The sequence below is a fragment of the Salmo salar genome, chromosome ssa13 (assembly GCF_905237065.1).
Source record: "Salmo salar chromosome ssa13, Ssal_v3.1, whole genome shotgun sequence".
Classification (NCBI taxonomy): domain Eukaryota; kingdom Metazoa; phylum Chordata; class Actinopteri; order Salmoniformes; family Salmonidae; genus Salmo; species Salmo salar.
In genome coordinates, this window is record NC_059454.1 from 3,799,990 (window position 1) to 3,822,432 (window position 22,443).

At 45.3% G+C, this 22,443-nt stretch overlaps 1 protein-coding gene across 7 annotated transcripts in view; it reads left to right on the top strand.

Moving 5' to 3' along the window:
• The window catches only part of LOC100380643 (filamin A, alpha (actin binding protein 280)), a 74,516-nt gene that overhangs the window by 16,659 nt on the left and 35,414 nt on the right, over nt 1-22,443 (top strand). For all 7 annotated transcript variants that reach the window (XM_045692812.1, XM_014134249.2, XM_014134251.2 and 4 more), the window contains exons 3-10: nt 7,057-7,308; nt 7,452-7,549; nt 7,948-8,095; nt 8,268-8,386; nt 17,916-17,993; nt 18,161-18,323; nt 19,253-19,453; nt 19,972-20,109. In XM_045692812.1, coding sequence (XP_045548768.1) covers nt 7,057-7,308; nt 7,452-7,549; nt 7,948-8,095; nt 8,268-8,386; nt 17,916-17,993; nt 18,161-18,323; nt 19,253-19,453; nt 19,972-20,109 — 1,197 coding nt within the window. The remainder of the gene's footprint in view (nt 1-7,056; nt 7,309-7,451; nt 7,550-7,947; nt 8,096-8,267; nt 8,387-17,915; nt 17,994-18,160; nt 18,324-19,252; nt 19,454-19,971; nt 20,110-22,443) is intronic.

A 22,443-nucleotide genomic window follows, 5' to 3' on the forward strand; every position in this document is an offset into this window, starting at 1 on the left:
GACCTCACAATACGATAGTACTGAATTTAGGTGCCGATATGTATTGAATTGCAATTCTCACAATTTTATGTAAAATAGCAATTTGATACTGTTGTTTTATTGGGATTAGATGTTCCAAACCTATTGCTCACCATATGTCTGCTGCAGAGGGACAAGCGAACCATGAGAAAACAACACGTTTTGATCAGTCATGGAAATAAGTGCTGAAAACAATTTGTCTCCCTGTTGTTGTTATTATTGATTATTATTATTATTATTATTATTATTATTTTAAATCAAATAAGACACTGGACTCTTGGTGTAGGTACAGCCAACTAACGCAAAAATAGTTTTGCGACAAAGTCCAACATGCCTGATATGAAATGGGTCCCCCCCTGTCCCCAAATCACTAGCAGAGCGGAGCATTCTGTAATGGAATAAATGGAGCTCTTCCTGTTTTCTGCTTATTATCATAACTTCCTGTCTGTGGGGATGGCCACGGTGCTGTTGGCATGAGTCATCAGTTGAGAAACGATTGACTTTTTTTTGTAAGCTGTCTGACATTTTGGTCAATTATGGTGTTAGGGTTCCCCGAGTGGCACAGCGGTCGAAGACACTGCATCGCAGTGCTAGAGGCGTCACTACAGACACCCTGGTTCGAATCCAGACTGTATCACAACCGGTCGTGATTGGGAGTCCCATAGGGCGGTGCACAATTGGCCCAGAGTCGTCCGGGTTTGGCCCGGGGGTAGGCCGTCCATTGTAAATAAGAATTTGTCCTTAACGGACTTGCCTAGTTAAATAAAATCTTAATCTCTGCTTTCAGCTTAGTTTAAATGTTCTCGCCATCGTCACTGTAGTTTAAATGTCTGCAGATCGGCCTTGAAGGTCATGATTAGCTATGTTGGATATGATCAGGGCGTGGCTGCCTTGGACCCTAGATAGCTGCTGGTCACGCAACCAGTAAAATCAGTCTTCAGTTTAAACCTAGGTTTAATTTGTTTTAGCTCTAAGCTCAGAGCTGTTCAATTCCGGTCCTGGATGGCCGACTACAAACTAGCCAGGTGGACAGCTTCAAGTTCCTCCGGCGTACACATCATTGAAAATCTGAAATGGTCCACCCACACACACAGTGTGGTGATTTCATTGGTCCTCAACTCATAGCTTAGACACTTCATTCAGGATAAATGGAGTTATCCCTGAGTTGGCCTGTCCCAGAGCAGGTTAGTTCTGAAGGATTCGTTGCCATAGAAACGTACCTGGCTAAAAAGTGATCCACGTTTCGTCAACTCTGAGTTGACAAGTTACACGGCGAACTCCTCTAACCTGATTCCTAGGGCTCTGGTAGTTTAATTGTTTAATAATTAATTGCATTAGGCCTTGATTGGAAGGAGAGGATGGGGGGGAAAAACAGAAATATTTCGGCCGTCCAGGACCAACGTTGAACAGTCCTGTGTCTCTGCTGGAGCTGCGTGGTGGGTGCAGCTGTCGTTAGACCTAGTGGAGCTCATGAGTAATCTGTGCCAGAAAGCCCATTGTTACTAAACAGCATGATGCATTGTTGAGAAACATGTCCTTTCATTCTCTTTGTCTTCCATTGGTTCTATGTGAGACACACAGCTCTAACCCATGTGTCTTGACATGCGCTAGGTCAGAAGCCCACATTTACTTTGTTTTGTGCCTGGGTCGTCGTTCGCTTGGGGCAGTGCACAATCCAATCAGTACTGCTAATTCTGGTAGCACCCTGCTAGCTTTAGTGAGGAGATGGACCGGGATCCAAAATGAACACCAACTTCATGACCAATGCTAGGCTCTTATTGGTTGAAGCCATGTAGCACAGACCCTTCTCTCTCTCTCTCTCTCTCTCTCTCTCAGCCAATCAGATCCAGGCTCTTTGAGCTGTAAAACATCCCCATTCTTCCCACTTTCGTCTCCTCCATCGTCCGTCTGTAATGTGAGCCCTGGTAGGAATGGGAGGAGAGGGGGTGGAGAGGAATGGGTGGGGAGGGGAGGAGAGGGAGAGGAATGGGTGGATAGCAGTCAGTTTGGGTCTTTCCTTTTAAGGCAAAAAACAAGAAGGAACTTTTCCAAGGGAGGGAGGGAGAGGGTTTTTAGTGGAAGAAGCAGAAAATGCAAAAGGAAGTGTAGCTAGCCGTTGTAGTGCTGCGTGCGTGTTAGAGTAGAGGAGTTAAGCCAACTGTTACCCCAGAGTTAGTCAGGTTTGGGTTCTGACTCATGTACGTTCACACTGACAAAAAAAGAACACTAAAGGAACAAACATTTGACTAACTGGGGACATTTTGTTAGTCCCCACAAGGTCAAATGCTATTTCTAGACAGTTAAGGTTAGAATTAGGAGTTTGTTTTTCAGGTTAAGGTTAGGTTTGGGGGTTAGGGGAGAATTTTGAATGGGAATAGATTGTGTCCCCAGATGGTTAGTTTATACGTGTGTGTGTGAGTGATAAGGCCAGTGTGGAATGTCTCGTTTCCTCTGGGTTTTCTGTCTGGGAGCTGCGGTCACTGCGACCCCACCCTTTCCTTCTCTCAGTCATGACTCGGCTGTGTTTTTATCACAGTTTTTAGAACATTTAAAACACCGAAACCACACTGTTGAAGGCCAAACAATGGCGCAAAATGCATCCCGTGACATTTTCACAAGGAAACGCTTGATTTCTATAGATGTCCAACATTTCGTGATCGTTTGACTAAGTCGCTAACGGACAGTGAATGAGGAGGCTAACCAAAGATTATGGATATACTAACAAGATACAGGTCTCCACCCTAACGATGAGAGCGGTTGTCCACACAACGGCACGGCGTGCTTCCTAGCTCCCGCCTATCCTTGGATTGGTGGATACAGGTCATTATTGTAATCCTCTTTTGAATATTCGATGAGGGTTGTTGCTGTCAACTGCTCGTATTAAATGGAGGGCGACGCGAGTTGCCTCGTTACCAGATTGCTACGCATATTCATGGGAACTCCGATATAGTTTTTTTTGTTATTTAAATTTTTTTTCTCAAAGTTGCCGGGATGTCACGTGTCGTACTTGCAGTATATCAGTACACTCGTAACAACTTAAGCATTACAAAACTTCTATTCGATCAAATGGCATGTTGCAAATAAGCCATACATTTTAATTTTTTTGTTGTTGACTAAATTCAACACTCATTGACCTCCATACAGAAACTCCTTGCTTGGTGGGCGAAACAATAAAAAAATGCCACTGCTGGTGGGAGGGATAGATTTTTCAGCGGAGTTGGGCCTGTCCTCCTCTCTGGGCTAACTAGCTAACAGACAGTGAATGGGGAGGGCTAACTAGCTAACAGACAGTGAATGGGGAGGGCTAACTAGCTAACAGACACAGTGGTGTGTAATAATATATTCCAAGGGAAGCCAGGATCCCACCCCCCCAAATTGACAAAAAATACATAAGTATGTTTTTTCTCTGTTCCATAATTTTCCTTCAATTCGCTCAAGGCTGAATGCATTCCCCCTCAGGAGACAAAAAATATTTGGCATGGATCCTCAGATCCTCAAAAGGTTTTACAGCTGCACCATCGAGAGCATCCTGACAGGTTGCATCACTGCCTGGTATGGCAACTGCTCGGCCTCCGACCGCAAGGCACTACAGAGGGTAGTGCGTACGGCCCAATACGTCACCGGGGCCAAGCTTCCTGCCATCCAGGACCTTTATACCAGGCGGTGTCAGAGGAAGGGCCTAAAAATTGTCAGACTCCAGCCACCCTAGTCATAGACTGATCTCTTTACTACCGGAGTGCCACATTGACTCTGTACCGTAATACCCTGTATATAGCCTCCACATTGACTCTGTACCTGTATGTAGCCCTGCTTTTGTTATTTACTGCTGCTCTTTAATTATTATTCTTATCGCTTTTTTAAAAATCAATTTTCTTATATTTCACTGTGAGGTGAACCCGTTGTATTCGGCGCATGTGACATACGATTTGATTTGATCTCGCCGGACAAAGCATCCGAGAAATCGACAGTGCTTCTCTGCGTTGCCCATCTATCTAATGTGGTCTGGTCAAAAATAATGACAGTGTTGCTGCCCATAGCATTGACTGCAAGGGAAGCCAGCATGCATTTGGTCTCCTTTATACAATAAATGCTGATCTGTATTGAGCTCAACTGTGAATGGTCCTGCCGCACCCAACAAAAAAAAAATTATGGGAAGCCAGTTGAGATTTGGCTTCACACCTATCACATCAAAAGCCATACGTCATTGAATTGTTGTATGGAGATAGGGATTTGGACTTGTGGTTTTACTTAATTCTCTGTACTGGCCAATGACTAGAATGGTGATTTCTGATCCAACCATTTAATTCATACATTGTGCCTCTGGCCTGAGAGGATGTTAGTTCAATATGTAGAAGGCTAATGTTAACTAGCTGGCTAATCGTTGCCCATGGAAGGAAGCTTAGCAAGCAAGTATTTTAGCCAGGTAGCCTAGGACAACAAAACTAAAACATGAAGAAAGAGGAGGATGGCATTGGCATTTCTCTACAAGTAGGGTGAGTCAGCGTGTTTATTCTACCTGCACAAACACGCACACAGAAATCAGAACCATGAATTGCCACATAATATTTACCTTACGTTGATTGGACTAAATTATTGTTTTTGATATCATTTAGTTGTCACTGTGTTAGACTAAGCAGAGGTGATTTGATGATGTTGACGTGGTGCTGGAATAGTGCTGGAATAGTGGAGGCAGCTCGTGGTGCTGGAATAGTGGAGGCAGCTCGTGGTGCTGGAATAGTGGAGGCAGCTCGTGGTGCTGGAATAGTGGAGGCAGCTCGTGGTGTCTTTGTAACTCTCCGGTGTTGTAAATCAAGAGTTTGTTAGTTTGAAAATGTGGGGAACATTAACTTGATTGACTGTGCTGTAGGACATGTAACTGGATGTAGTTAAGTATATAATGTAAGTTACATGGTCAATCAAGTCGAGGTTGTTCTTTTGGGTTTGTGATGAACCACAAGTGTGGTTGAATTGATTCTGCCACTGTCTTATCGTCTCAGCCTTTAGGCCTGTATATCACGGTGTCTTGGCATATGAACTAACAGGTTATAGAGCAAACACAGGTTGTACTATGGCTCTTTCTGGCTTTGCTTCCCCAGTGATTTTTATCCACACTGTTACTGAACAGTCAATAGGGAGGTGAACTAGCTAACGGACCGTGACTGAGGGGGGGGCTAGCTAACGGACCGTGACTGGGGGGGCTAGCTAACGGACCGTGACTGGGGGGGCTAGCTAACGGACCGTGACTGGGCTAGCTAACGGACCGTGACTGGGGGGGGCTAGCTAACGGACCGTGACTGGGGCTAGCTAACGGACCGTGACTGGGGGGCTAGCTAACGGACCGTGACTGGGGGGGCTAGCTAACGGACCGTGACTGGGGGGGGGGCTAGCTAACGGACCGTGACTGGGGGGGGGCTAGCTAACGGACCGTGACTGGGGGGCTAGCTAACGGACCGTGACTGGGGGGGGTTAGCTAACGGACCGTGACTGGGGGGTTAGCTAACGGACCGTGACTGGGGGGGCTAGCTAACGGACCGTGACTGGGGGGGTTAGCTAACGGACCGTGACTGGGGGGGCTAGCTAACGGACCGTGACTGGGGGGGGGGCTAGCTAACGGACCGTGACTGGGGGGGGGGCTAGCTAACGGACCGTGACTGGGGGGGGGCTAGCTAACGGACCGTGACTGGGGCTAGCTAACGGACCGTGACTGGGGGCTAGCTAACGGACCGTGACTGGGGGGCTAGCTAACGGACCGTGACTGGGGGGCTAGCTAACGGACCGTGACTGGGGGGCTAGCTAACGGACCGTGACTGGGGGGGCTAGCTAACGGACCGTGACTGGGGGGGCTAGCTAACGGACCGTGACTGGGGGGGCTAGCTAACGGACCGTGACTGGGGGGGCTAGCTAACGGACCGTGACTGGGGGCGGGGGGGCTAGCTAACGGACTGAATACTCTGATCACTATTCAGAATTTCTCATATTCTTCCAGCAGAAAAAGCTTCTATGTACTTGTTTGTTATTTGTGCATTTTACTGTTTTGGGTTGTAAGGCTCGTATGAATGTCCTGCTTAATCTGTTGCTGTCATACTAGCAAATCAACTGTATTGTACTTAAAAAATACAAACAAAAAATACAAACAAAAAAACCACTTAACTTCAACCATTAAAATGTGTTTGGCTAGCTTTGCTTCCAGTCCATGTCAATGAGCATTAGCATTCTAGCTAACAATTGATGAATTCAAAATTGTTATTTTGCAACTTTAACAACCAAATATAATCTTAGTGACTGTTTGCACAATATTCAAAACAACATTGTAAACCCTGTGAGAACCCAAAAAAAGGATTACAGGAGGATTCCACTCATGTTTGATGGCTTTCTGTCAGACATGCACCGACACAACAAAAGAGGATTCTTGTCTCCCGGATTGTTGCTTCAGCATTCCTCCAGCATGCACCAGCGTGTGAGGAACGTCAACACATCTTTATCGAGTTAGAACTCAGGCTGTGCCTTCTCCCTGTCCTGGGGGCTTGTTTTATCACACCACCCTTAGGATCCGATGAGCAATTACCACCCCCCCCAATCCTGTGTGTGCGTGAAGACATGTGTGGGCTGGTCTGTGGTTGCATCACTCTTGCACTCATCTCTGATCTCCCAGTCACCAATCCAAGCCCACCCTCTACAGTTCTTCTCCAATCTTAATCCAAGCCCACTCTATAGATCTACTCCAACTTTACTACGCCACTCCTAATCCTAATCCAACCCCACCCACTCTATAGCTCTACTCCAACTTTACTACGCCACTCCTAATCCCACCCTCTCTACAGCTATACTCCAACTTTACTATGCTAATCCTAATCCAAGCCCACTCTCTCTACAGCTCTACTCCAACTTTACTATGCCACTCCTAATCCAAGCCCACTCTCTACAGCTCTACTGCAACTTTACTACGCTAATCCTAATCCCACCCCACCCTCTCTACAGCTCAACGCCAATCCTAATCCTATAGATCTGCATATTCATATATTACTGTCTCTCCTCCAGACTCCAAGGCCATAGTAGATGGTAACCTGAAGCTGATCCTGGGCATGGTGTGGACTCTGATCCTCCACTACTCCATCTCCATGCCCATGTGGGACGAGGAGGAGGAGGGGGGAGACGGCCAGCAGAAGACCCCGAAACAGAGGCTTCTGGGATGGATCCAGAACAAGCTCCCAGAGATCCCCATCCACAACTTCAGCAGAGACTGGCAGAGCGGCAGGGCGCTGGGGGCACTGGTCGACAGCTGTGCTCCAGGTAGGTCGGGGGTTAAAGGTCGGAGGGAGAGAGTGGGAGTAGATAGATGGGTAGTCACAAAGGGCTTGTTTCAAAGACCCAGTAAGCATTGTCCTTTTTTAGAAATGGTTGTGTTTCTAAGTTTAAATAACTTGTTGTTATAGGCTTGTGCCCTGATTGGGACCAGTGGGACCAGACTAAACCAGTGGACAACGCCCGTGAGGCCATGCAACAGGCTGATGACTGGCTGGGTATCCCTCAGGTACGCTAGCTACGCTAACCATCACATTGGTCTCTGTGGAATCATGCTACCATCACCACCACCATAATCATTACAGAGCTGTGACGCTGAGTACAGTCTGCTTCATGGCGTTAGCCTAGTATTTGTGTGCAGCAGTGCTGAGTTGGCATGTGGGCAGGGCTTTCGTGCCAGGTTGGCAGCTCTGGAGAAGTTGGTAGCGTGCTGACAGTTATCTCTGTGGTTGGTGTTTCCTCCCACAGTGGACCAGTTCTCAGAACAACGCTCTCTTCCTCTGTCTCTGTAGCGTGTGGGTGCTTTGTGCAGCTTGAGGTCGTGGTTAAGGTCCACATTAAATCACGCTACCCTCTGGTGCAGGTGTGTGTGTGTGTGTAAACAGTGTGTGCCATCTGGTTTCCTAGGTGATAACCCCAGAGGAGATCGTTGACCCCAATGTAGATGAACATTCCGTGATGACGTACCTGTCCCAGTTCCCCAAGTCCAAACTGAAGCCTGGGGCACCCCTGCGCCCCAAACTGAACCCAAAGAAGGCACGCGCATACGGACCAGGTACGCATCAACACACACACACACACACCACCAACCCAAAGAAGGCATGTGCATACGGACCAGGTACACATCAACACAACACCACACAAATGTTTTCCTCTCTCACACACACCACACAAATGTTTTCCTTTGTCTCACACCTCTCTTGCTCTCGTTATCTCTCTTTCTCCAGGTATCGAGCCAGTAGGTAACGTTGTGATGAAGAAGGCGGTGTTTACAGTGGAGACCATCAGTGCTGGGATGGGAGAGGTGCTGGTGTATGTAGAGGACCCTGCCGGACACAGAGAGGAGGTACACAACACACACACACTGCATTTACAGTTGAAGGCTGAAGTTTACATACACTTAGGTTGGAGTCATTAACTCGTTTTTCAACCACTCCACAAACTTCTTGTTAACGAACTATAGTTTTGGCAAGTCGGTTAGGACATCTACTTTGCGCATGACACAAGTAATTTTTCCAACAATTGTTTACAGACAGTGAAATAATCTGTATTACAATTCCAGTGGGTCAGAAGTTTACATACACTAAGTTGACTGTGCCTTTAAACAGCTTGGAAAATTCCAGAAAATGATATCATGGCTTTAGAAGCTTCTGATAGGCTAATTGACATAATTTGAGTCAATTGAAGGTGTACCTGTGGATGCATTTCAAGGCCTACCTTCAAACTCAGTGCCTCTTTACTTGACATCATGGGAAAATCAAAAGAAATCAGCCAAGACCTCAGAAAAAAATTGTAGACCTGCACAAGTCTGGTTCATCCTTGGGAGCAATTTCCAAATGCCTGAAGGTACCACGTTCATCTGTACAAACAACAGTAAGCAAGTATAAACACCATGGGACCACGCAGCCATCATACCGCTCAGGAAGTAGACGCGTTCTGTCTCCTAGAGATGAACGTACTTTGGTGAGAAAAGTGCAAATCAATCCCAGAACAACAGCAAAGGACCTTGTGAAGATGCTGGAGGAAACGGGTACAAAAGGATCTATATCCACAGTAAAACGAGTCCTATATTGATGTAACCTGAAATGCCGCTCAGCAAGGAAGAGGCCACTGCTATAAAATCGGCATTAAAAACCAGACTACGGTTTGCAGCTGCACATGGGGACAAAAATGTCCTTTGGTCTGATGAAACAAAAATAGAACTGTTTGGCCATAATGACCATTGTTATGTTTGGAGGAAAAGGGGGGGAGCCTTGCAAGCTGAAAAACACCATCCCAACCGTGAAGCACGGGGGTGGCAGCATCATGTTGTGGGGTGCTTTGCTGCAGGAGGGACTGGTGCACTTCACAAAATAGATGGCATCATGAGAAGGAAAATGATGTGGATATATTGAAGCAACATCTCAAGACATCAGTCAGGAAGTTAAAGCTTGGTTGAAAATGGGTCTTCCAAATGGACAATGACCCCAAGCATACTTCCAAAGTTGTGGCAAAATGGCTTAAAGACAACAAAGTCAAGGTATTGGAGTGGCCATCACAAAGCCCTGACTTGAACAATTTAAAGGCAATGCTACCAAATACTAATTGAGTGTAGGTAAACTTCTGACCCATTGGGAATGTGATGAAAGAAATAAAAGCTGAAATAAATAATTCTCTACTATTATTCTCACATTTTTTAAATAATGTGGTGATCCTAACTGACCAAAGACAAGGAATTTTTACTCGGATTAAATGTCAGGAATTGTGGAAAGCGGAGTTTAACCGTATTTGGCGAAGGTGTATGTAAACTTCTGACTATAAAAAATGCACTTAAAAAAAAAAATATTAATCTTCAACATAGAAATGCTTCCAAAAATAATTTACTGAAACTTGTTACAAATTATGGAGTTACCCATGATTCACCAAAGTACTTTAAGGATATGTTTTCAATTCAGTCTCCTCTAACCGAACTTAATTGTAAGGATGTTCTTTTCTATTATTAATGTATTAACAGCTGTACAGAAAGACTCATTTGAAGGCCAAATTACAGGAGGAACTGCTTAATGCAATTAAAGCCTTTAAGTCTGGGAAAACTCCAGGGCTGGATGGCATACCAGTGGAGGTATACCAAACCTTTCTGATATACTCAGAGGACCGTTCTTAGCATGTGTAACCACTCCTAATGGTCGATTATGGGACACTCAGCAAGAAGGTCTGATTTCATTATTACTGAAACAGGATACAAGTTAAAACAATTGGAGGACCCTTACTCTTCAGTGTTGTGATGCAAAATGTATCGCGTATAGAATTTAAAAGGTATTGTTGGATATTATTCATCCTAATCAGACGACAGGTTTTTTTTTACATGGACGATACGTTGGAGATAATATAACACAAGTACTGGAAACAATAGAACACTGACATATCTGGGAAACCAGGCCTGGTATTTGTAGCTGACTTTGAAAAGGCCTTTGAGGAAGTAGGACTGGAATTTATATACAATGTCTGGAATATTTCAATTTTTGAGAATCCCTTATACAATGGGTTAAAGTTATGTATAGTAACCCGAGGTGTAAAATAGTCAATGGCTACTTCTGAAAGTTTTAAACTGTCAAGAGGAGTTAAACAAGGTTGTCCACTATTGGCATATCTATTTATTATGTCCATTGAAATTTTAGCTGTTAAAATCAGATCCACCAGACACAATTTTAAATGGGCTTGTTTATATAATGAATACGGGGTGAAGAAATGAAAACATTAGACCTCTCACTAAAGGCTTCAGTCATACAAAAGTTAAACTTAAATCCGAACCTGTTGTATAGCAAATTAGTAAGAATGTCTCACCCGACGTTCAAGAAAGGCCTTTATTCAGATTACAACATCATTTTCAGTTATTTGAGAAGGAAAACATCTCCCAAATATCGCTATTTTTAAACAAGCCATAGAAAGTTGGTTGCAATTTCAATTTAATCCACCAGAAAAGACAGAATAAATAATATAACAAATATTGTGGTTAAACTCAAATATAATAAAAAAAGAAACCAAAAAAGTAATCTTTGTAAATTATATCATAAATAGGACAGGTAGAGTTGTCACACAGGCAGCTAACAAAAATATCTGGAAATGTCTGCTCAAATTACAACTAACTAATTGCAGCATTACTGAAAAAAATGGAGGCAAGTGGAAGGGGGAAAAAGTAGGGAACTTGTCTGTCGGCCTTGTATTAAAGACCATAATTGGTTAAAGAAAATTGTGATAAATAAACAAATATACCAGTTTGGCTCAGAGCGAGTGGCCGCGGCTGTCTCTGTGGTATGTCAAAATTGCTTGTAACTTATGAAGCTTTCATTTTGAATTTGTTCAAATTATGTAATAATTAATCAAAATGTGTTGTAGACAAAAGGATAAATGTCACTACTGTAGTCGCTCTGGATAAATGACTGAGTCATCTGCTAAATGACTAAAATGTAAAATAATGAAAAGGGCTGTCTTGTAGTCTCAAATAGACAAAGATTTGTAGTTGAACAAGTCATTGCATGTATAGATTTATTTAATTTTTTTACTTGGAAAAACACAGGACTTGACTTGTTCTTAGAATGCACAACCTTGACTCGACCTGCTTTACTTGGGACTCTACTTAAGACTGACCTTGTGACTCGAAAAATAGTGACTTGGTCCCACATGGCACACAAATCGCTTACACAATGTCTTCCCCTGGGGGCTCGCTCTCTCTCATATATAGTTTCAAATTCTTTGTATTGATTTATAATTTTGGGAAAGAAATATTCTCTTAGGTCTGAGTATTTGTCAATGTAATAGACAGAGCTGCATTTCCTATCTCCCCTGGAGCAGAGTGAGCACAGCCTGTCCTCTCTGGGCAGCCAGGTTTGTCTGTGACGACCAGTCTTTATAGCCAGACTGTGCTCACTGAGTCTGTACCTAGTCAGTGTTTTCTACCAGTCAGTGGTCAGATAGTCTGCCACAATGTACTGTCTGTTTAGAGCCAAATAGCATTGAAGTTTACTTAGATTTTTTTGTGGTCTTTCCAATAGGTGATATTTTTTTGTTCTGTGATGATTTGGTTGGACCAGATTTTCTGAGTGCTGTCCTGAGACTCTGGGGTTGGTTTGTTTGAACTGAGCCTCAGAACCAGCTGGCTGAGGGGACTCTTCTCTTGTTTCATCTCTTGACATTGTAGAGCTGTGTGATGGAATGTTTTGGGGTCACTTGTTTTTAAGATGGTGGTAAAAATTTGATGGCTCTTTTTTTCTATTCGAATGAGAAGGGGGTATTGGCCCAATTCTGCTCTACATGTGTTATTTGGAGTTTTTCTTTGCACTTGCAATACAGTCTTGCAAAACTCTGCATGCAGTATTTCGATTGGATGTTTGTCCCATTTGGTAAATTCATTATTAGACAGTGGATCCCATACTTCACTGCCATATAGAGCAATTGGTTCTATAATGGGTTGGACTTTTTTTTTTGCCAGATTCTAATTGGAATTTTGATTTTAATGGTATAGAATGCTCTTCTTGCTTTGTCTCCCAGCTCATTCACAGCCATGTGAAAGCTTCCTGTGTTGCTGATATTTAGTCCTAGATACGTGTAGTTTTTGGTGTGTTCTAATAGAACTGTGTCCAAATAGAATTTATATTTGTCATCCTGATTTCCAGACCTTTATTGGAATATAATTTTTTGTAAACATTTTTTTAGGTTAACGGTCAGAGCCCAGGTCTGACAGAACCTGTGAAGACGATCTAGGTGCTGCTGTAACCCCTCTTTAGTGGGAGACAGCAGCATCAGGTCATCTGCGTACAGCAGACACTTGATTTCAGTGTTGTGTAGGGTGATACCAGGTGCTGCCGATTCTTCTATTGTTTTTTCCAATTCATTAATGTAGATGTTAAATAGTGTTGGGCTTATTGGGCAGCCCTGTTTCACTCCCCATCCCTGAGAGAAGAAGCCTGTTTGCTTGTTGCCAATTTTAACCGCACATGTGTTTTTAGTGTACATTGATTTAATAACATACGTTTTCTCTCCAAAACCACTTTCTATTAGTTTATAAAAAGACCTTCGTGCCAAATTGAATGAAATGCTTTCTTGAAATCTACAAAACACGAGTAGATTTTGCCTTTGTTTTGGTTTACTTGTTTGTCAATTAGAGTGTGGAGGGTGTAAATGTGGTCTGTTGTACGATCATTTTTTAGAAATCCAATCTGGCTTCTGCTCAGGACGTTGTCTTCGTCAAGGAAATGGTGTAGTCTGCTATTTATAATACTGCAGAGAATTTTCCTTAAGTTGCTGTTAACTCAAATTCCTCTAATTATTTGGGTCAAATTTGTTTTCATTTTTATAGATTGGTGTGATCAATCCCTGGTTCCAAATATCGGGGAAAATACCTGTAGTGAGGATAATGTTAAAGAGTTTGAGTATAGCCAATTTGAATTTGTGGTCTGTATATTTGATCATTTCATTTAAAATACCATCAGCACCACAGGCCTTGTTGGGTTGGAGAGTGCATCGTTTTTCCAATATTTCTTCTTCTGTAATTGAAGTATCCACAGGATTCTAATAGTCTTTGACTGCTGATTCAAGGATTTGTAATTTTTCTTGTATATTTTTTTGTTCTGGGCTCTTTGTTATATTGCTGTAGAGGTTTGCAAAGTGATTTCTCCACATATCCCCATTTTGGAGAGCCAATTCCTCCTGATGAGGTTTGTTTAATTTATTCCAATTCTCCCAGAAGTGGTTTGATTCTATGGATTCCTCATTTCCATCCAGCTGGTTTCTAATGTGCTGTTCCTTTATTGTTCTTCGGATGTGTTTGTATTGCTTCAGTGTTTCCCCATATTGAAGGCGTATATTTTTGTTGTCTGGTTCTGTGTTTTTCATTAGATATATTTCTCAATGACTTTCTTAGATTTTTGCAATCATTATCAAACCATTTTTAATTATCTGTTATTTCTGGTTTGCTCTTATGCTTCTTTAGATTAGCCAAGGAGGCTAATTTGTCAAATATAAAGTTTGTTCCAAACGGCCAAATTTACACCTTTGTTGCTGTAGGAGAATGTGAAGGCTAAAAAGTCCAGGAGAGATTGTATTTTTTGGCTACTAATTGCTTTTTGGTAGATGTCTGTACTGTTGTCACTCCATCTATAGGCCTGTTTAGTACCATGTCATTTACTGGGCCGTGTTGCTTCATGGTTTGGTTCCGCTCTTCTCAGATACACTGTGGTCTGAGAGAGGTGTTAGTGGGCTGACTGTGAAAGCTCTGAGAGACTGGGTTTAGGTCACTGGGCTGACTGTGGAGGCTCTGAGAGACTCTGGGTTTAGGTCAGTGGGCTGACTGTGGAGGCTCTGAGAGACTGGGTTTAGGTCGAGGAGGAAGTAGTCTACAGTACTGCTGCCAAGGGATGAGCTGTAGGTGAACCTACCAAAAGAGTTCCCTCTTAGCCTACCATTGACTATCTATAGACCCAGTGTTCCACAGAGCTTCACGAGCAGTGCTCCATTTTTGTTTTTCACTTTGTCCTAGTTGTTTCTGTGGGGGTATGTGGGGAGGAAAAGGTTGTTGCTTCCTGGTAGGTGTTTATCCCCAGGACTGTTAATAGTGTTTAGTTCTTCTGCTGTTCTACCATTCAGGTCTCCACAGTCCAGTACGTTGCCTTGGGCCTGAAATTGACTCATCTCCTCCTCTAGAATGGAGAAACTCTCTTCATTGAAGTAGGGTGACTGAGGGGGGAATGTATGTGTCACAGAGGAATACGTTTTTATCTGTTAAGATAAAGCCTCCTTGTTGATTTTTAACCAGATAAAGAATTCTCCTATTTTGATCAATTCGATTGAATGAATTAGTTCAGATTTATACCATATTAGCATTCCCCCTGAGTCTCTGCCCTGTCCTGAGTCTCTGCCCTGTCTGATTCCTGTTAGTTTAGTGGATGGTATGATTATCTCCCTATAACCTAGTGGACAGCCAGTGGAAACATCACCTCTGCACCATGTTTCCTGTAGTACTACAATATCAACATCATCCATTTCTTTCAGGAAGTCTGGGTTTCTGCTCTTTAGCCCAAAAGCAGAGGACTTAAATCCTTGTAAATTCCAACATGCAACGTAAAGATTTCATTAAAAAATAATGTCTTTACCTTCAAAATGAGACAAACACTCACAATCCAACAAGAACTATTAAAACAGTTTTTTTTTCAATTAAAGTAAACTCTTATTATGAAAATGTGATTTGTTTATCATTTAAGATGGCATTTGTGTCATGCCACTTTGGTGGATGTAGTGTGAGGAGGGTGGAGTTCTTCTTCTCATCTTACCATGACCCTCGGCCTATCACATGTGAGCATAGTAGACTCAGCATGTGTTTAATGTCACTCATTTGGTTGGTGGGGGCTGGGCCAGTTGCTCCTCTCACAGCCTGTGCGTAGCTCTGCCTGCTGGGCTGTGTCTCCTCCAGGTGGGGGTTTGTGGTGGGGGGGGGGGGGGGGGTGGGAAGCCTCATCTGGGTGGCTCTGAAGCTGGGCTGGGGTGGGCTGTGCTGGCTGTGGTGGGCATTGATGTTGGTGGTGCTGTGGTTGTGGCTGGGGGGTCCAGGGTGCTGGTCCGGGGTGTTGTCTTGGTGATCTCGGAGCGGTGGAGATTGCTCCGCTGTTCCTGGGTGGCGAGGTCGGGCTGCGGTTTAAAGTAATGTCTTGGCAAGGATGGGGACTGTCTCCCTGTACAGGTGAACATGGTCAGAGACAGTCCAGATTGAGGGTGGGATGGTGGGCCAGGTGTACATTGGGTCATAGGGACAGTCCAAATGGAGTTGGGGAAGATTGCGGAGGCCTTCTCAATCCCTCCCCGTAGTGAAGTCTCCACCCTCTCCTGCTGAGCACGCAGGTCGTTGCTTCCGGTGTGTATGATTATGTGACTTGGTGACCCGAGATGGGCCTTATCAAGCAGCTCCATGGCACTCTGTGTTGGTGGGCACCACACGTTTCTCCTTTTGTGTTGAGGGAAAAGTTTATTCTCCTGAACAAACTTCCCATTTGAGTCTATTAACAGGACGATGTCAGCCAGTGTTTCTTCTGGACTGGAGGGGTGCAGCAGGCAGGGCTGAGGAGGAGGGGTGCAGCAGGCAGGGCTGAGGAGGAGGGGTGCAGCAGGCAGGGCTGAGGAGGAGGGGTGCAGCAGGCAGGGCTGAGGAGGAGGGGTGCAGCAGGCAGGGCTGAGGAGGAGGGGTGCAGCAGGCAGGGCTGAGGAGGAGGGGTGCAGCAGGCAGGGCTGAGGAGGAGGGGTGCAGCAGGCAGGGCTGGGGAAGCCTGGCTGGTTGAGGGCAGCCTGTTCTCTTTCTCTCTCCTGCAGCCCGTCCTCTGTTCTCTCTCCTGCAGCCCGTCCTCTGTTCTCTCTCCTGCAGCCCGTCCTCTGTTCTCTGTCCTGCAGCCCGTCCTCTGTTCTCTGTCCTGCAGCCCGTCCTCTGTTCTCTGTCCTGCAGCCCGTCCTCTGTCCTGCAGCCCGTCCTCTGTCCTGCAGCCCGTCCTCTGTCCTGCAGCCCGTCCTCTGTCCTGCTCTCTTTCTCTCTTAGTGAGGTCAGATCGTTATTACTGCTCAGCCTGTCTTTTTGGAGCTCTCTCACCTCCTGTGTTAGATCAGCCAGCTCTCTTGAGTCCGTCTCTCTCTTGCTGAACCTCTTTCAGCTGTGTTGCAAGGCTGCTGTCCTGCTCTGTCTGCACCTTGGTTAGGAGCTCCTCTAAGGTGAGGATGTCTGGTTGCTGTTTGCTCTCCCTGAGCAGGACCACCTCCCCCCTCCAGTCTGGTGAACTCATCCCTCATGGCAGCCATGGTGGTGAGGAGGGCCACCTCCCCCCTCCAGCCTGGTGAACTCATCCCTCATGGTATCCATGGTGGTGAGGAGGGCCTGAGCCTGCTCTGCACTGAGGGGGTCGCTCTCCTCCTGGGGCTTGTCCTCCACTATGGTGGGAAGAGGTGCTGGATGGGCCTTTTTGGGTGGGGATAGTAGGGGTGAGGGTGGTGCTGGATGGGCCTTTTTGGGTGGGGATAGTAGGGGTGAGGGTGGTGCTGGATGGGCCTTTTTGGGTGGGGATAGTAGGGGTGAGGGTGGTGCTGGATGGGCCTTTTTGGGTGGGGATAGTAGGGGTGAGGGTGGTGCTGGATGGGCCTTTTTGGGTGGGGATAGTAGGGGTGAGGGTGGTGCTGGATGGGCCTTTTTGGGTGGGGATAGTAGGGGTGAGGGTGGTGCTGGATGGGCCTTTTTGGGTGGGGATAGTAGGGGTGAGGGTGGTGCTGGATGGGCCTTTTTGGGTGGGGATAGTAGGGGTGAGGGTGGTGCTGGATGGGCCCTTTTGGGTGGGGATAGTAGGGGTGAGGGTGGTGCTGGATGGGCCCTTTTGGGTGGGGATAGTAGGGGTGAGGGTGGTGCTGGATGGGCCTTTTTGGGTGGGGATAGTAGGGGTGAGGGTGGTGCTGGATGGGCCTTTTTGGGTGGGGATAGTAGGGGTGAGGGTGGTGCTGGATGGGCCTTTTTGGGTGGGGATAGTAGGGGTGAGGGTGGTGCTGGATGGGCCTTTTTGGGTGGGGGTGGTGCTGGGTGGGGGTGGTGCTGGGAGAGTTTATCAAAATTGGATTTGTTTTGGAATTCTTTCTAGGTAATCTAAGGGAAATATGTCTCTCTACGGTCATACCTTTGGCAGGAGGTTAGGAAGTGCATCTCAGTTTCCACCTCATTTTGTAGGCATTGTGCACATAGCCTGTTTTCTCTTGAGAGCCAGGTGATGGCTTTCATGGAAGGTTTGGGAATTGCTTACTTTTATTTTAGGTGGCTGTGAAATGTAATGTCTCTTTTCTAGTATTTTGATAATTAGTGGGTGTCTCTATCCTCCTGTCAGGCCAAGGTGACAGCCAACAACGATAAGAATCGTACCTACTCAGTCTTCTACATTCCAAAAGTCACTGGAATGCACAAGGTAAGCCTGACCTTCAGTCTTCATTTCTACCCTAAATGAACCCTACTCAATCCTAGGTGATGGTGTAATGTTAGGTGACATGTTTTTATGACCAGGTGACGGTGCTGTTTGGTAACTCGGTGTTTTACTAGGTGACGGTGCCATTTGGTAACTCTGTGTTTTACTAGGTGACAGTGCTGTTTGCGGGGCTTCACATCAATAAGTCTCCTTATGAGGTGGATGTGGGGATGGCTCAGGGAGACAGCAGTAAAGCCACAGCCCAGGGACCTGGACTAGAACCTGCCGGAAACATCGCCAATAAGACCACATACTTTGACGTCTACACCGCAGGTACCAACTGTTTTTCTCTCTTCACAGCCTTTTTAAAATCACCGTTGGTCTCTTGCTTACATCCCTGAGTAGTTTCTGTCCTCTCAGGCAATAGGAAGGACGACTATTTTTGTTCTGGTTCAGATCATTTTTTGCCCAATACAAATCAATGGTAAATAATGTATTGTCACTTTTTTTTATTGTAAATAAGAATATATGTTTTCTAAACACTTCTACATTAATGTGGATGATACCATGATAATGGATAATCCTGAATGATCAATTATGAGTGAGAAAGTTAGACGCACAAATACCACCCCAAAAATGCTAACCTCCCCTGATATTGTAATGGTGAGAGGTTAGCATGTCTTGGGGTTATGATATTTGCACGTTTAACTTTCTCACTCCTCATGATTCATTCAGGACCATCCATAATGTTGGTAGCATCCACATTCATGTAGAAGTGTTTTGATATATTCTAATTTACAATACAAATGACTCCAAAATATAGATAGCCTAGTGGTTAGAGCGTTGGACTAGTATCCGAAAGGTTGCTTGATCGAATCCCCGAGCTGACAAGGTACAAATCTGTCATTCTGCCCCTGAACAAGGCAGTTAACCCACTGTTCTTAGGCCGTCATTGTAAATAAGAATTTGTTCTTAACTGACTTGCCTAGTTAAATACAATTAAATGAGACAATGCATTACTACAAGTGAATGTCTCAATGCTTTTGCTACCCTAAAATTGGGGACTATGTACGAGAAGTGCTGTAATTTTAACGGTTCACCCGATATGTATGACAATACATCAAATGAAAGCTGACAGTCTGCATTTTAACCCCATTGTTAAACCTTTTGGAGTATTGGGCCAAAAAGAGCGCTTCACAGTCCCAATAATGACGGAGGACGCGGTTTATTGGTATGATGCTAAACGCTCTCCCTGTCTCCAGGAGCTGGTGTGGGAGAGGTAGAGGTGGTGATCATGGACCCAGCGGGTAAGAAGGACGTGGTGGTGTGTCAGATAGAGGATAAGGGCAACAGTTCGTACCGCTGCACCTACAAACCCACCCTGGAGGGGGCCCACACCATCTATGTTACCTTCGCTGGAGGACAGATCAGCAAGAGCCCCTTCACTGTTAACATAGGAGAGGGTGAGACAGACCGAGGGGAAATTAAGCTGGGTGTCTGACTTTTTTTTCCTTTTTCTGGGTCTGTTACTCTGGTTCTCTTTGCTGTTTCCGCTGTTCCGTTCAGTTTCTGCTTCGTTGGTTCTGTTTCTTGTTCTGTTATTCTGTTTGAGTCACTTCTTATCTTTTTATATTCTAACTGCTTCATTCTCTCTCTCTCTCTCTCCATGGAAGGATGGAGGGAGTTGCTGGTATCTCTTCTCTCTCTGGAGCAGCTTCTTCCTTCTACTGTCCTGTCACTTCCTGGGATCTCTCTTGGGTGCTAGACTCGGTGTGTGTCTCGTACTATTCCATGTGACTCATCCTTTTTCATAGACTGGTGTGTCATCTCCCTCTAATCCTCCAAACCCAGACTGATCCAGTGTCTATATACACACACAAACACACACGCACATATGACTCAGCAGGTCCTTATTTAGCAGTTCCCCTGGGGGTTAATGTCATCCATTAAATCTGTTCACCTCTAACCCTCCTCCCTCCAGCTTGTAACCCCAGCCTGGTTCGGGCTAAGGGCCGTGGTCTCCAGCCTAAAGGCCTCAGAGTGAAGGAGACAGCTGACTTCAGAGTCTTCACTAAAGGAGCTGGGACTGGAGAACTCAAAGTCACCATCAAGGGCCCCAGTGAGTCAACTACACAGCAGATTCTGTTTCATAAACTATTCCAACGAGCATCGATTTAATAATATATATATTCTCATCAAAAAAAGAAACGTCCTTTCACTGTCAACTGTTTATTTTCAGAAAAATTAACATGTGTAAATATTTGTATGAACATAAGATTCAACAACTGAGACATAAACTGAACAAGTGCCACAGACATGTGACTAACAGAAATGGAATAATGTGTCCCTGAACAAAGGGGGGGTCAAAATCATAAGTAACAGTCAGTATCTGGTGTGGCCACCAGCTGCATTAAGTACTGCAGTGCATCTCCTCCTCATGGACTGCACCAGATTTGCCAGTTCTTGCTGTGAGATGTTACCCCACTCCACCAAGGCACCTACAAGTTCCCGGCTATTTCTGGGGGGGGGGGAATGGTCCTAGCCCTCACCCTCTGATCCAACAGGTCCCAGACGTGCTCAATGGGATTGAGATCCGGGCTCTTCGCTGGCCATGGCAGAACACTGACATTCCTGTCTTGCAGGAAATCACACACAGAACGAGCAGTATGGCTGATGGCATTGTCATGCTGGAGGGTCATGTCAGGATGAGCCTGCAGGAAGGGTACCACATGAGGGAGGAGGATGTCTTCCCTGTAACGCACAGCGTTGAGATTGCCTGCAATGGCAACAAGCTCAGTCCGATGATGCTGTGACACACCGCCCCAGACCATGACGGACCCTACACCTCCAAATCGAGCCCGCTCCAGAGTACAGGCCTCGGTGTAACGCTCATTCCTTCGACAATAAACGCCAATCTGACCATCACCCCTGGTGAGACACAACCGCGACTCGTCAGTGAAGAGCACTTTTTGCCTGTCCTGTCTGGTCCAGCGATGGTGGGTTTGTGCCATAGGCGACGTTGTTGCCGGTGATGTCTGGTGAAGACCTGCCTTACAACAGGCCTACAAGCCCTCAGTCCAGCCTCTCTCAGCCTATTGCGGACATTCTGGGCACTGATGGAGGGATTGTGTGTTCCTGGTGTAACTCGGGCAGTTGTTGTTGCCATCCTGTACCTGTCCCACAGGTGTGATGTTCGGATGTACCGATCCTGTGCAGGTGTTGTTACATGGGGTCTGCCACTGCGAGGACTATCAGCTGTCTGTCCTGTCTACCTGTAGTGCTGTCTTAGGCGTCTCACAGTACGGATATTGCAATTTATTGTCCTGGCCACATCTGCAGTCCTCATGCCTCCTTGCAGCATGCCTAAGGCACGTTCACGCAGATGAGCAGGGACCCTGGGCATCTTTCTTTTGGTGTTTTCCAGAGTCAGTAGAAAGGCCTCTTTAGTGTCCTAAGTTTTCATAACTGTGACCTTAATGGCCTACCGTCTGTAAGCTGTTAGTGTCTTAACGACCGTTCCACAGGTGCATGTTCATTAATTGTTTATGGTTCATTGAACAAGCATGGGAAACAGTGTTTAAACCCTTTACAATGAAGATCTGTGAAGCTATTTGGATGTTTACAAATTATCTTTGAAAGACGGGGTCCTGAAAAAGGGATGTTTCTTTTTTTGCTGAGTTTGTATACACAGTACCAGTCAAAAGTTTGGACACCTACTCATTCAGGGCATTCATGTACTAACCAAAAAAGTGTTAAACAAATAAATATATTTGAGATTATTCAAAGTAGCCACCCTTTGCCTTGATGACAGCTTTGAACACTCTTGGCATTCTCTCAACCAGCTTCACCTGGAATGCTTTTCCAACAGTCTTGAAGGAGTTCCCACATATGCTGAGTACTTGTTGGCTGCTTTTCCTTCACTCTGCGGTCGAACTCATCCCAAACCATCTCAATTGGGTTGAGGTCGGGTGATTGTGGAGGCCAGGTCATCTGATGCAGCACTCCATCACTCTCCTTCTTGGTCAAATAGCCCTTACACAGCCTGGAGGTGTGTTGGGTCATTGTCCTGTTGAAAATGATAGTCCCACTAAGCGCAAACTAGTTGGGATGACGTATCGCTGCAGAATGCTGTGGTAGCCATGCTGGTTAAGTGTGCCTTGAATTCTAAATAAATCACACTACCTCCATGCCTCACGGTGGGAACCAAACATGCGGAGATCATCCGTTCTGCGTCTCGAAGACATGGCGGTTGGAGCCAAAAATCTCAAATTTGAACTAATCCAAAGGACAGATTTCCACCAGTCTAATGTCCATTACTCGTGTTTCTTAGCCCAAGCAAGTTCTTATTGGTGTCCTTTAGTAGTGGTTTCTTTGCAGCAATTCGACCATGAAGGCCTGATTTCATGCAGTCTCCTCTGAACAGTTGCTGTTGCGATATCTGTTACTTGAACTC